Here is a 16,439-nt window from a genome sequence, read left to right as displayed (position 1 = left end):
AGGTGGTTAGGACTCCTAATGCTGTGAAGTCAGATTTGGGAGTTAGGATCCATTTGAATAGTCCCAAGATGATTAAAGAGATAACTAAAAATACAATTCTGACTTTCATCTAATTGTTCTTTTTCTGTGAAATACTGGATTTCACCACTTCGGATCTACAAAAAACATTCAAATAAAACCATCTGAAAAGTAATAATGTCTTTGGTTGAACTCCGCATGACTCACGTCCACACTGAGTCACTGTGAGGAGGACTTTTAGATCACTTCTCCAAACAACAAAGTGCTTTGAAACAATCAGAAGACAGTGGTTCATCCTAGCCCCAAAAAAGGCTGTGAACAACTGATAGGTTCTTCAGATCAAAACCAAATGTGCTCGGGAACTAAGTGTACAAAACTTTGATACGGTACATACTGTGAAGGATCTTGGGAAGTCTGTGTTTTGAAAGAAATATAGGGGGAGGAACTCTATAGCTCTCCATCTGGTTCTCCTTATAGTCTGGATGTGCTGGAGAGAACACTGATGAAGGTTGGGGAACACTCCTGGAAAAGGATATCCCTCTCTTGGTCTGTGTCACATGTCAAATATGTAGAAACCAGATGTTGATTCCTGCCGTTACTGCTCCCATCTGTGCTCCGTTCTCACAGTTCACACTGTATCTGGGACTTTACTTTTCGGGTTTTTGGGGCTTGCTAACCGTAAGACATGACTTATCCATCGTGTCATAAAACACATTTGGGGATTTCGCTTGTCGTTGTGGTTTGGCTGAGCATTAGCTAAATTGATTTATGTAGTCAGGGATGTTACTATTGGTGACATTCACTCAAAAGTAACTGGATCCATTTGAAACCAAACTCCTTGTTTAGAGAATAAACAAATATATCTCTTGGTATTTCTGAAACCTGGATCATTCACCATAACTTTCTCTGAGCAGAGGTGAAAGCCCTGCTTGGCATTTTTCAAGTTTCCCACAACCACAGGACGTGTCTCTGGTCTGTCTGGACAATTAAACAGAGGTCCACCTTACTATTCACATCTTGGGGTTTCACAGACTTAAACAAGCCCTATGCTGTGCTCTCCACTGGGGGGACACAGTCTGCAGAATAGCATTAATCATTAGAACTGACACTGAGAATGCACGTTATCATCATAACAATAAAAACCCAGACTGCAGCCTGCAGCTATTAAGCGGGCAGACATGCAATCGATACGCAACATTGTTCCTCCAGAGATATGCTCGACATCGCTGCAACGCCTGACACAGATTCCTTAAGTTCAGTGTCCTGAGGTCTAGCTCCTCGCCTCACCCAGGACTCGGTGTTGCTCTTCTCCCCTGAGCTGTTTGGATGAGGAGGCTCGTCGCCACCTTTCCAGCTACAACAGCTCCCCAACAAGGTAACTGTGACCGACACACCGTCGCTTACTCGACACCTTGGACTATGGTGCAGTGTGAAGAACAGACATTTTACTAAAAACTCGGGGAGATTCTATTCCATTTACTGTATTAGTATTGGAGTCGTTTTGGATTTCTGTTAAATATTGCAACTACATTTTTCCAGTTATTGTAATTTCCCCCAACTTGCTCTCTGAGGAGGGGCGGGGTCTCTACTTCAATCCTCACCCGGTTTCCCCTCTCATGTCCTGAGGGTTGTTTTTGGAGGAGACAGCTTGGGCTGGTTCAGAATCACAAAACACTCATTTGCTTCAGATGGATTTACAATCTGTCCAAAAGACGACACCCTGTATCCTCAGACCCTTGACTCAGATGAGGAAAATGTCCTTTAACAGGAAACAAATGGGGGAGAAAGCAATCGCTGCCATACGTACAAAGATTATGGATCAGAGCAGACATCACAACTCCTCTATACTTTGTGCACCTTTTACCATAAAGTACATAGAAACTTGACTCATGCTTGTGGCCTTGAGTCCAAATTTCTCCCTCTATCCAAACACTATGCTAACACAAACATGTAATAATAACTTTCTAACACACACAACCACTGGCCGGTCCATCTATAGAAATAAAACTGTCCTCACTGGTGACGTGAACCCGGCTTTGTGAGGCTGCAGGGTGTTCAAGGCTCTGCCCACAGTGGTCTGTTTATCCAGCTGTCTGTCTGGATAAATCCGCTTGGCTGGAGGCAGGGAAAGACCGTGGGGAAAAAACACACATTCCAGGCTCACAGTGGATGAAACGGAGGCAAAATTATAATGTGTAATGAAAGCACTCCGGCTCAGGCAGTCTCTTTTAATGAATGAGCCTGAAAGTGAGACATAAAAACCCACTTAGCTACATGCAGGAAGCATGTGACCAATCGTTGGCGTGTACAAAAACACGCTGGAAGAGGACAAAGACGGTGGCGGTGAACTCTCCCTCTCCCCTGTTGTTTAGAGGTGAAACAAAAAAAGGAGACACAGATGATGTTCAGTCATGATGGAGAATCAATAACTAATCCACATGGATTACTGCAGAGGCACAAGGTGCTCTGGTAACAAGTCCCACACGACAGAATTAGACGGTGTGACATCAGGCAAAAGTGTTTGCCCGAGAAGCTTTGTGCTGTGTCATGAAGTGTCATGAAGCAAAAAGAAAAGAGGAAGAGGCGTGCAGATGCCATGTTTAGCACAAAGTACATCTTATACAGAGCTGAGTAGTCTATAAAAGCCGAATTTATCAAATATCGTGCCGTTGTTTGTGGCTAACCTTGAGCTTCTTAGGCCTCGTTACTGGTTGTAAACTGAGAAAAAGAGGCAAGTAAGAGAGAGAGAGTTTGAGTGGATCTCTTCCCACTTATATATATATATATATATATATATATATATACTGTATATACGTTTTGTTTGGCGAGAGTGAAGTGGGTGGAAACTATAAGCCTGTGAGTAATATATGTAAAGAGAGAAACACATCAAAAGTATTTCTACTGTCCATCTGGGAGAGGAGAACAAGTTTTGAATTTATTAACATTTGCATTATTGATGCATTATGTAATAATTACGTGTCGATTATTGGACCGGCTGCACCTTTGGGTGACAGCACGTACTGTTCGAGCCCAGAGGAGCATGTCAGTGTGACTCAGTGTGGTCTGAGTGTGTAAAGGGTTGCAGAGGCTGGCTCAGCTGTAATGAGATATAAATGAGATGTCGGGTAATTTAGGCTGCTCAGGGAGGGAGGGAGGGAGGGACAGGACAGGAAAGAGGAAGGAAGAAGAGGGAAAGGTAGGGAAACACCAGCTGTTATTCCAGGTGATGGAGGAGCAGAGACACAGCTGCCCTCGTAACCAGAGTCTCCTTCCTCTCCATCACGGTCTCCTCCCCTCTTTCCACTACCTGTCTCAAACTGCCTCTGGTACCTGATGTAGTACTCTAGTCCAGGCTCAAAGGCCCCGCACACCCATGGTAAACCCACAGAGGACAGTTTCATTACTTTGCCTGTGCTTGATTGACATCTATACCTCAGCCTCTTAGTTTATTGACAAATCCCTCCTTTGTCTTTCGTATTTACATATGGGATCCGGTGAACTCCTGCATTTCCAGCATAGCACCGGCAACCTATAACCTGATGGCACATTTATGTCATAAAGTAGCAACTAGCAGTTTCGGAACTGTGAATAGTGTTCACATCAACATTAAAGCTGCAATAGACACAACTTGGCTCTAACTAACACAGAATTTCCTGATAAAACAAAAACATGGATGCAATCCAAATCGGGCAAGTTGATTGCAGATAAAATCGAGTGCATGCCATTCAGGTGAGCTAGTCCCAGGGTCCAGGTAGTGGGCATGCTGGCTCACTGGCATGGTTTACTGGGAGGGGTCAGATTAGTTTGACCTGCGCTTTTCCTGCTATGACAAGTCAAAGTGTCTGCTGTGAGGAAAGACCTATTCTTTCACACACAGATTAACAACTGGTCTCCTACTCGCTTTTCCTTTCCATTACACAAACACATTCCAAAACCAACGACATGCACCTGGTTTTCAGACTGGAGGCCAGAACTGTCCGAGGCTCTGATTACATGTAAGAGTGCTTTATTTCACATTTCTTACAGCAGACACCAAACACAGGTGCAGCTAATAACATCACTAATTGCTGCATTCGATTGTTTTTCTGTGTGTGCCAGTTTCAGGACTCTGGTACCTGCGCATGCTGTATCACCGGCACGGCTTAATGAAACACTTAAAATGGAACAGATCCACCATTAATGTTATTAGTTACACTTGTGCTTTTCCTGCTATGGGGAGTTCAAATATCTGCTTTAAAAAAAAGGCCTTAAAGCACTGCGTATAAAGTTCAAGAGGAGGGAGTTGAAACCTTCAAACACCACTCATGGATAGATGCTTGCGTGTGTGTGTGTGTGTGTGTGTGTGTGTGTGTGTGTGTGTGTGTGTGTGTGTGTGTGTGTGTGTGTGTGTCCAGCATCCAGCCTCGTGTCCTCTCGCTCTCTCCTCAGTAGAAAGGTTTTTGTTTACCGTTTGTGAAATATGCCAGGCCTGAGTGAGTGAGAGCGTGTGTGCTTCCCTTAATATTTCTCCAGGAGTGCATTTGGGAGACTCTTCGTCTCCAAGTGCATACACACATGCGAATACACACACACACACACTCAAGCCTGTCATATTTCAAATATGAAAGTGCATTTCAGCTAAGAAGGGGGAAGTGATTTATGAAAGGCTTTAGGGAAAGGCTTTCTACTGAGGATAGAGAAAAGACATGGCAGAATAACTCTTCAGAGACGGAGAGTGGGAGGGTGCAGCTGAACCTAACGTTATAGATAGCAGAGCAATCGGTGGCGATGAATATCATCGTGGCAGATCACAGTACAGCAGCTCTACATTCTGCACCCTGAGGTTGTAACAATACCGGAGAAATAATGAAATGAATGTCATTGCTTTAACCCCCATAAACTGCTGGTTCCCAACTGTTAAACAGTTGCTTTTCAACCAATGACAATAGACCTTTTGTCATTGTAGAGTGCCGAGCTCAGCTCTCTAGTGTGCACATTAGCTGACATGTGTGATATAAATAGAGGGGCAGAAATTGGGAAGATATGTATTCTTTTGTCTTTGCTTGACAAAGCTCATGTGGTTCAGCTTATTCTGCTTATTCAAACATACTTACTTTAAATGACCAATGCAGCCACACACTTCCACAGCAGCAGATGTCCTACACTGCTGAACGCTAATGCAGTCAAACATTACCACTCCACACTATAGGAAGTCCTGCTCTTTCTGTAAATGACAGAATTAAAATGATCCGTTTTAGATGCAGAAACACAACCAGCCGTTGGAAACTGATCCAATCGTAAATACTGAGGTTTTTGAAGAATCCTCTACATTGAATTTCTTTTGGGTCCCTCTGTAACACTTCGCTATGCCTTAAAAAGGAAAATAGCCAGAGGGGTAAAAACTATTGCACCCAAAATAAATCAAGTTATTATGATGGGAACGGTGTACGAGCTAAAGCTGCAGTTCTGAAGTGAATACATCTACATAAAATGTTACAAAATTAGATAAAAGGACATCTAACGTAACATAAAAGCCTGTATAGGATGCTGCTTAATAACATAAATAAAGAAATTATACTTGTTATTGGGCAACCAAAACGCAGGAAAATAGTCTTCTTAACATGACAAAATCTTGACGTTTCTCGCCTCATAACATGTAGATAGATACTGTAAATAAACGCCCATTTCCTAATAATCTTTGCCGGTGGAATACTGAAATAAACTCTTAACACCAAGGCGTCCGTGGTTGTTTGGTACCTGGCATGAGTTGCTGTCCAGTGATTCCGATGGGAGGCATCCCCAGGTTGTTCATGGCCGTTGCCCAGGGGTTGGGGTCTGGCATGGGCATCGTCATCGTCATCGAGTTGGAGTCCATCGTCATGTTACAGATCCCTTCTGCGGAAAGACACAAGGAAAGGGGACGGAGAGAGGAGTCAGTATCTTCCCTGCCTCCTATAAATCATCATGATACAGGGTCATGCCAGAGGAGGAATCGTGTTACGGTCAAGATTGAGGTGGGAGATTGCTTTCAACAGTGCGGCGCTGTCATGGCGTCTCCGGCCGCCTCCTCTCTATAAATCCTCCTTCATTTCCGTGTTCTGTCTGAGGGGAGAGAGGAGAGGGCGGCCCACTGTGACCCTGCAGTCAGTCTGACACCAAAGTGGATTCAACAACACCGTCATTAAGAATCTATTCATCCCGTTGTTGCGGGTTTGTTCACTTGCCGCAACCAATGTCTAACAGCATGGCCTGTAGAATCATTTAAAAAATAGCAATGGGTTCATATATCTACACAAACTGTACACCAATGACTACTCCAGTGAAAGATCAGAGCTTTCATTTGCAAGTCAGAGTAAGAAAATAATGCAGCGTAAAACAAGATTATCATGGCACTAAGCATAAATCCTGATGCTATCAGGCATTTGCCAGGCGCTCTGGTACTAAACCTTGGAAAAATCCCCAACTTAGCACGACAAATACACACACACACACACAGACACACACACACATCACCTCAAACTCACAACCACAGACTCGTGGTTTACTGCCAAGTGTTGCATAATAAATCAAACACATTTACATCCCCATAATAAAACCCCTCGCAGTAAAGTCAACATGAACGCATCGGCTCATTCTCCCAGTCTGCAGCTCTAAATGCTGCGATGCTCTCTCTCTCCTCCGGTCGACCTCTTTCTCTCCGACAGACCTGTAAATTGCTGACTGCTGGCTGAGCCGAGCTGCCCTCTTCTCTCCCGATGCCAAAGCCAACACCACTGTTAATAATGAAAAGCGCTGCACCCTGCACACACACACTTCACACCTCAGAAGGTCTGTGGCAGAGCCCACTGTGGAGGCAACCCTGAGCTCAGTGTAGAACCGTGTGTGTGTGTGTGTGTGTGTGTGTCTGTCTGCACAACAACCACTATGTTGGTATTGCTGGTGTTCAGACACAGCTGGCAATGTGTAATGATGTCATTTGCCTCTTTACCTTCCTCTCTGGGCTGCTAATTTCGGAGCTGTCTGCCGTCACCGCCATGCAGAGGCCTGATAAAGAACCGCCTGTGTCCGTATGTCGCTGTGATAATGCTGCTTCCCGAGGACTTCACGGGCTTGTTAACCAACACAACCCTATTAACTGGGGACACTTTCGAGGAGCGGTGGAGAGCTGGTTTACAGCAGTTTTGATACAGTTTACGGCGCATTAACGGTCGTCACTGCTCCTGGACACACACACACACACTCAGACTGAGGACATCACCTGTCAAACCCTGAGTTCCCTTGCTTGGCTACACAAATAACAATAATTGGAGTTGGGGAAAACAATATCTATATGTTGATAAGATATAGAGTTCGACATGGCTTAGATTTGGTAATTGTAATATTGAGATATATCCTACATTTCTTAAATTCTGTGTTACTGTGAGTGATAGAAGCTTATTTGGGTCTTTGAGTTCAATAAAATAAACAAATCTTTCGACAAATTAAAAGTGTTGAGTGCAGTTGTGATGAACATTACATATATATGTTTATACAATTATTGAAGCAGTACAAAAAGCAGTAAAATAAGTCCGTCGCAATTTCCCAGAGACTTCGATGACTTGTTTGCCAAGATTGAACCAGCAGTGCCAATCTAGTTTATCTGTAAATGGTTTCTCAATCAAATTTCTAGAAAATGTTCTCTATCAGGATATATATATCACAATAGTGATGCACCATGACTTACATCATACTCCCACGACAAATAATAATAACAACAATCCGTCACCTCGGTCAATATTGAACAAATAGGACTCCTTACTCCACGTGTCCCTCTGTCCTCTCGTCTCATCTACTGAATTGTGAGTGAAAACACAACACGCCGTTTGGTCTTTGATGGGAAATCATTCAAGGTCAACGGCTTTCTAAAGACATTTCAGCAGAATTCATGTCTGTTCATCACTGGGGGACGGAGTTGTTATTGACCGTGAAGGCATTTATTCATTTGACTGGATGGCGTGCCGTTAGTACCGGGTCAGGTTAAGTCCTCTACAGTAGCCTTCAGACCCCGCTGACAATAGTCCTACACCTTCACTTCATCCGTCTGGCCCTGTGCTCCCATTCATTGAGTGCATCCTTAACCTGGTTCATTGCTTTTTTTTTTTTCCATTGCCTGTCCTTCATCCAGTGTCTCTCTCACACACTCTCCGTCCTCCATTAATCAATTATACTTGTCAGACTTGCAGCTCTGTGTGTCAATCACTGAGACCTTTTGATTTTGATGTGGCAAAGTGACCCTGAGGGCAGGCGTGAGCCTTAAAGGAAGCGTCCCACAGCATCACGTCGATATGTAGAGCTGAGGGAGGAATAGCAAAAAGCTGCTGTGAAAAGCAGCACAGGGATACACTCATGAACAAGCAAACAGCCCGGCACACATACGTTAACCTTGCCAGAGAGGGGGAATGGGAGCCAGGGACAATACTGCCAATGAGGGAATCAATGTGGGTAAACATTTTGAACTGAAAACATGGATTAGAGTCGTCTGCTTTGCTGCCAATTGTCTACATGGGATGAAAAGTAGCTAATTGAGTCCCGGCATTTCCTTGTTTATTCCAAGGTCCAACGATCAGAGAAAGGTAAGAGCAGCGGAAAAAAACAAGAAATAAAGAGAGAAGCTGCACCAGCTGTTGCTCTCCCTGGAGACTACTGGACATCGCTGCGGTAAAGTCAGCAGACACTCAGATCTCCGTGGTCAACTCAGCAGACACTTACATTTTAGTGCACCTATATGCTGAAATTCACGGTAAACGCATTTAAACGGCACAGATCGGGAGCGAGCGAAGGACTTTGAAAGTTAGCGGAAACATTAACGTCAGACAACATCCGGTTTCTTCAGACGAACATCCGGTTTTCAGAATAAGATGCCAACAAAGTATAAAACATGCTACCTGCATCTCGTGAACCAAATGTTATTGCCCTTTTGTTCATATAGCAGTACTTTTAAAATAAAAGTGCGCAATACACTACTTTCGAATTCATTATTGAACTTTGCCATAGCAATGCGATTAATCGCAAAAAATCCATGCGATTAAATATTTTAATCATTGCCCATATATATATATATATATATATATATATATATATATATATATATATATATATATATATATATATATATATATATATATATATATATATATATATATATATATATATATATATATATATATATATATATATATATATATATATATATATATATATATATATATATATATATATATATATATATATATATATATATATATATATATATATATATATATATATATATATATATATATCACTTCAAATGATATAAACTGAACAATCTAATAATGTGGAGGTAAGACCACTTGACACAGAGATCCAAATGTCTCTACTCACAGGATGCCAACATTAAAGTCTCCAAATACGGTGGGCAGGATGCAGTTACCAAATCAACAGACTTATTGGTAAAATAACATGAAGACAACTCAATCAGCAACTTGAAATGTACTGTCAGTATATTACACATACAAGGAACTTGGCTCGGTGAATGGTTCCCAACAATAAACAGTGCAATAATATAAGACATAATCTAAAGATAGAAAATATGAAAATTTACAATATAATATGGTAAACAAAAACGAGTATGTTATTTAAGTGTCAAGTGTATATTATTAGAGAAATAGTAGAATATTAGAAACTGTTATCAACTATTTTGAGAACCCATCAGTCGTGCAAGTCCTTTTTTAAGCAAAACATGTGATAAATGTGTTGGTTCCATCTTCTCAGATGTGTTTATTTTCTAGTTCTCTTCTTTAGTTTTCTATGATATAAAATATCTTTGAATAAAATACTGTTGATTGGGCAAAACAAGCAATTTGAATATGTAAACTTTTTGGAACTGTTGGAAACTGTTAAGGTATAATTTAAAATTTCCAAGTCAACGCCAGTATCTCTGCGTTGAAACTGCCCCGTGGCAATGAAAGCGATAGTGCTTTTGATTTAGCCGGGGTCCACGCCGGCCCGAGGCTTTCCTGATACTCACTCTCTGTAGGCTGTGACCGGCTTTTAGCTCCCCTAAAAGCTCCCCCAGGAGGCAGATAGGAAATTAAGTCATTTTAAGGCCCATTGGCTGTAAGACCCAACAGCAGGCAGAGAGACGCTAGGGGCCATTTAGTCTAAAATGCACATGGTTTTAACAGCTAACTACGGGTTTATTACGGCCCCCAGGGAGCCAATTCAGGAGGCTGCTAAAAGATGAGCAACGGCGACAGAAAGAGAAAGAAAAGATGGCTTTTAATAGACAGATGTGACGCCGATGGGACGAAATGACAGAAAGACGAGTGAAGTAGAAAATGGAAGCTACCTCAAATTCAACTTTCATCATCGCAGCAATGAATAAAAGCACAGACACCTGATGATAGTCATTACAACGAAGTAGGAATTGCGAGAGCCTACAATTAGCATATAATATAATGTCATCGCTGATCACAATGTGGCGGAGCAGATAGATGAGCTTAATTAAATTTCAACACTTCTCCTCCAACCAAAGGAAGAAAAAATAAAACGGGAGAAGATGTCGGCCATTATCCATCTGTAAGGCTGTGTGAAGGGTCCTCACATATGCATGGGAAGCACATACTGTAGAAGAAGAAATGCCGTCGCTGCACAATTGCTCACCGAGAGCGGACGCCTCTTTGACCTTAATGCAGGTCTGTATGTTTGTGTGAGTGTGTTTCCGAGGAGGGAGGTACGTCAGAAGAGCACTTCAAGGGTCATCTGGGAAAATGAGTCTCTTCACAACGTCAGAAGAGCAATAAGATAAGATGTATGCATTAGTAGAAAACCCTGTTTAGAGGACCATTTGTGCAACTTTATCGATGGTGAATTAACTCGAGAAATGTGCCCTTAAAGATAACTATATTATGCTTAAATTACTTACGTGCCAAACATACAAGAGCGCACACACACACACACACAGTCTGTTTAATAATGTATGACCGCCCTTCTCTCCGCTTCTTTGATCTGTTAATTATGATAAAACTGGTAGGGGTCTGGTGATTAGTGGTGGCACTGTGAAGAGTGCCCCGAGTGTTATACTACACCACGTCTCATTTAGGACCAGAGAAGAAGACAACAAAGTGAAGATGACAGAAGAGGCCTTAAGACAGCCAGGCCTCATGGGAGATTATTTATATATATATATATATATATATATATATATATATATATATATATATATATATATATATATATATATATATATATATATATATATATATATATATATATATATATATATGTATATATATATATATATATATATATATATATATATATATATATATATATATATATATGTATATATATATATATATATATATATATATATATATATATATATATGTATGTAGATATATATGAAAAGTGTGAGAAACACCCTCTGCCATTTCTCTTTCAATCACCTCGATATGTTCTGATAAATAAATGTGTTAATAAGAGTTGAGTTCACAGAGATTGACAGCTCCTGCCAAGAAGGAGGCGGATGTTGGCCACATGTCACAGCTCATCATGCACCGTGTTGGTTGCTACTACGGCAAAACGTTTGCTTTTGAGTGTTATTGCCTTTGACTAGCAAGGCCTGGGAATAGGACTATACATAATGTGAAATAATATAGATTGCCTAACATCGGACAAACCTTTTACTCCTGTATCTACCTTTATAGTTATATCCAATTTTAGTATCATTTTGACTTAAAAGCCATCAATTGTGTTGATTTGACAAGTAATTATCACATTCATGTCCGTTATTGTTTCCATAAACTGATATTCCAGAAAATGTAAAGGATATGTGTTGATATGGGGCTATAAAATGACATATACCGAGGAGTTCCATATTATCCATTGCTACTGATCTACAGGTGGTGGTAACATGCCAAGAAACACGACAATGAACCACCAAAGGATAAAGAAGACTATCAGGTAAACAAATACAGCTCTGAAAATGTTTTAGGAGTTTATCGGTAGTTCGTCCTCAAGGATATACACTGAGTGTAACTAGAAACTTTACTTGTATATAAGAAAACTCCACAGAAGTACCTTTACGTTGGCAGGAATATTCCATTAGATATTACAAAAATGAGTCGGTCACAGAGGCGAAACAAGGTGAAACAAAATGGCCTGCCTGTTGGAGGGCTGACTGTAATGTCATTAGTGGAACTAGAAGAGCGATGGCTTTATACCGTTACAGAACAAGTGATTTCATTACCCTCCAAAACGGGGCGAGAGAAAACCTCGGGCATCTTCCTGCACAGAGAATTTCAATGGGACGGTGCCTTGTTTAAATTTTGTGCAACTTTAAAATGTGATCATAACGCTGAATCCCTAATGAGCTGCATGCAGAGACGAGGCTCCGCTGCAAATAAATCCATTGCAATTTGACGGCTGGGAGTGAATCTACGTTGTCTTTTGTGTGCAACAGGTGACCGTCGCTTTAATGAGGTGGCCGCAGCACAGGTTGTCAAATCAAATTACATTCTCCAAAATTGGATTGGATGAACTAACCTGAGCCCAATCCACAGCAGAGGTGACTCAAACTCTGACTCTGTCAAAACACTAAAAAGAGTAATGCATATTCCAACTCATTACAGTCCAATCAGGTGCACACGCTCACAAAAAAAAAAAAAAACATTTGTGGTGCTCATGATTAAGTCCTGTGAGTCAAAGTGCACAAAATCCGACACATCCTCCGCAGGACTCGGAATACTCATTAACTCGCTCATCTGACCCCCGCAGGAACCCTCATCGGAATATGATCGATTCCATTCTTTACTTGTTCCGCTTCATTAATGAATCCATTCCAGCAGATTGCACACACATTGATAAAGAAGAGACACGTCAGTCTTTAGCTCATCAATGAAAGCAGACCCGTTGCAAATACACACCACACGCAACCGCCAATCACCACAGAGCAGGCGACAGCCATCAAACGCGTCGGTAACAATGCTGCGTACTCACTGCCTCTGATTTTATGCGTTAACTTAATGACATTTAAATGTTTTTGCTCTGCAGCAACATCAATTTACTTTTCTATCTGTGAACATTCTCACCCACCACCGAGTGCTGAGGTCAACGACAGCTGCTCTTGTTGCCTCAATGTTTACATTAGGAGTGATAAAAAAATCAACCGCATATTGCATTCATCCCAACAAATCACCCACATTGAGAGGGATGGAATGATATACTGCTGACGTGACAATCCAGAATATTAAAGCTGCTCTGTCCTGACTCCAATCATCTTTACTCTGCCACTACAGCCCGAATGCCTAATTACAATTACTTAGATTAGTTTAAACACTTGGCTCGCATAATTCTGAAGACAAACATATTATACGATTAGACCGAGCTATGACAACACTAGTGCACACCAAGAGCTGCAGAGCCATAACCCCCCCCGACATGATAACTGCTTTATGTATCTATGAATTTATAGTATTGTATATCAATGAGGGAGAAAAAGAAGAACAGATGCACGGTGGACATCAGCGTTTATCTCACCATCTCACTGAAGACTTTCCCTGTGCAGAGTAGTAAACAACCTCAGTTCCTACGGCCTTATCAGGAGTTATTTTATACAAATGGAGCAGAGGCATTTGTATTTGTGTCAATGTTGTCAGGGAGGAACATCCGTTCCCGGTCACGAGCCTCTTTCCCTCCTTATCGGGCCAAGAGAGGTGACAGACGAGACCAGATTACTCTGATAACAGGGCGGGAGGGAGAAAGAGGAATGAAGGTGCACGAGAGAGGGGAGGAAAAAGAAGAGAGATCTCAAACAAAGCTCACCTCACTCACCACATCAATGCTATCAAAACACATACAGAGACACGAGGTTGTCTGTGGAATCTATAGCACAACAAACAAGGCATGGCTATAAAATGCCACATGTATATAAAACTTGGTGCAGAAATCAATAATACCTGCCACAGCGCCCGGTGAACATGTGAATGCCTCGGTAAGATGGTGGCCACATTGAACAAAGTGCACTGCTGTGCTCGGACAATGCAAAGTGATTAGGTGGTCGGAGGCGGCAATAATCACACTTCCAGTGTTGTCGATTTCACTTGTTATTCGCAGATAAACTGCCTTCAGATTCTCACATCTTTGATCGGTCAGAATAACTCAAATGTGCAGGACCAGGTTCAGCTCTGATTGGACCAGGTTCAGCTCTGATTGGACCAGGTTCAGCTCTGACTGGACCAGGTTCAGCTTTTGGAGAGCTGCAGAACCGGGACATTTCTTCCAGTTCTGCTGCAGAACATCGGTCAGACTGGCGCTACCGCTCCTGAGCCACAGCGCACAATGGAAAATATTCAGATGCCACAGCTTCCACTATTTGCCACAGTGATCACCTCCATGTAAACAGCCTTTGAGCAACCTCCTGGCAGGTTCCACACACAGTGGGGAAGATTATGTTGATGTTCTGTTTCTTTTAATGAATGTGCATGGGGATTTGGACTTCTTGTGTTCTTTCTTTAGCAGCTTTTCTAAAGCCTGCATCACGCTGTACCTTGGGGAAAAGCTTTCTCTAGAAAAGTCCTTAATTGCCTTGTCAGCGATCTAAACTTCCCTGATGATCGCTGAGATGCAACATCTTTCCTCCATGATGACTCAAGAAGAAGAATGAACATTGCAACAGTGAAGAAGAGGAGCTGATGAATAAAGTGAGCATGTTTTAAATGAATGATTGAAATCTTGCCTGGGGCAGATACTGAATCTCTCACACCCTATCAGAATAATTCCAATAGCAGGTGACAGGCAGAATTAGAGAGGTGGCATTTCTCATGAAAAATAAATGGCAACATATTTAGAATGGTTTTATTGTATCTGGCACTTTTAATGAGTTTACCAGGTGAGACAAAAATGTTCATGTATCTTTTACCCTTGGGGTTAAAGACTCATCGGATTAGTCTGTTGAACATCTCTACTGTAATCATCAATACTGGAAGCATCCTCAACTAAGACACTAGTGACAAGCAGCGAAGCATTGACGTAAAAAAAATGCTTCCTTCTAATCTGTAGGAACGGTGAGGTCTCAGAGACAGGACGTTACGCTGATGAACACGTTTGCCGAGGCGGCTGCAGACATAGTTCGGTCCACACTGACAGCGGTGAAGATTTGCCCAATTACAGAGAAGCTGATTATCGTCCCGTGTGTTCCGTCACACCTGCAACACAGCTGGGAAATCTGTGAGGCAAACACTAAGGATGGGAGTTTTTCTAATGTGAACATGCACGATGAATTACTGAAGCATCATACGATACACAACCACATTGTCATTTGCTTATTAATCTAAACATGCACAATGAACAAGTGAAGTATGATGCAAAATATGCTCCCACGCCATAAGCAATGTTTGGGATGTGCTTTTCTCTCCAAATGTCTATTATTTTCATTTACCCTGAAAAAAACAACAACAAGTCCAACAGATCTCATTACTGGGCCGGAGAAACGGTTTCTCATTTTAATGTGCAAATGATGCACAGCATCTATTCCCCTGTACTGGAGGGGGTAGATGAGTGACAGCGGCAGCCACTATGAATCTGAAATGTTTTTTTTATGATGGCCGAGCTGTCACATCAGTAAATACTGATTTGTGAGTAATGCAATCTTATCTAATACACAGTGTGTTGGAGATGGGGAAAAACTGACTCTATCACCAGAACAACAATCGGAGGAGGAGAGGGGTAATTGGCAATTTGATCATTTAAAGTGACTTGCGCAAAAGGAAGAGATGAAACCTGGCCGTGTAATGCATGTGATACACGAGTGCATAAAAAGAAACCGCTTCAACCAGATGAACTATGTTTAAGCCTCTGTGCATTGACTGTGTAAGCAAGCATGGATCAATAAAGCATCCTATTACTTTTATTAGATAACGTAGACAAGTCGCAAATTAGCTCGGACACGGTGAACCTCATCAGCGTTTATCTTGACAGAACTAGAGGTGGTAGGAGGAGCCAGACGGTGCTGGGAATATGTTGTGCACTAAATTATGAACAGCACATAAAAGGTTGCAACTAACAATTGTTTTCGTCATCGATTAATCTGCCAATTGTTCACTTGATTGATTGTTTAGTCAATAAAATGTCAAGAAATGGTTAAAAGTGCCCATTAAATCTCAAAGACATTCAGTTTACGATCACACAGGAGAAAAGTCCTCATAACGTAGAACAGATAATGTGAGGGATTGAAAAATAACTTTATTAATTAGCAACTATTTTGGTAATCGATGACTCGTTTGTTGATCTCCGCACTTCTGTTATATTTCCTATTTTCCTAACTCAAAGTGCTGTTAACATATTTCTGTGCTAGCTAATGTATATTAATATTTCTATAAAACCTTAACAGTAGGTTTTACTGTTAAAACTATACATGTGTT

General features: G+C 41.5%; 1 protein-coding gene across 5 annotated transcripts in view; it reads right to left on the bottom strand.

Annotated features, from left to right (window-relative positions):
* enox2 (ecto-NOX disulfide-thiol exchanger 2) overlaps positions 1-16,439 on the bottom strand; it is a 146,171-nt gene that overhangs the window by 41,494 nt on the left and 88,238 nt on the right. For 4 of the 5 annotated variants that reach the window (XM_076102932.1, XM_076102930.1, XM_076102933.1 and 1 more), the window contains one exon: positions 5,755-5,892. In XM_076102932.1, the coding sequence (XP_075959047.1) occupies positions 5,755-5,892 (138 nt within the window). Of the gene's footprint in view, positions 1-5,111; positions 5,207-5,754; positions 5,893-16,439 lie in introns of those variants that run through there. The other variant, XM_076102934.1, reaches the window with a different exon arrangement.

The sequence above is a fragment of the Anarhichas minor genome, unplaced genomic scaffold, assembly GCF_050575085.1.
Source record: "Anarhichas minor isolate MPS153535 unplaced genomic scaffold, ASM5057508v1 ptg000028l, whole genome shotgun sequence".
Taxonomy (NCBI): Eukaryota; Metazoa; Chordata; class Actinopteri; order Perciformes; family Anarhichadidae; genus Anarhichas; species Anarhichas minor.
This window is presented reverse-complemented; position numbering and strand designations above follow the sequence as displayed.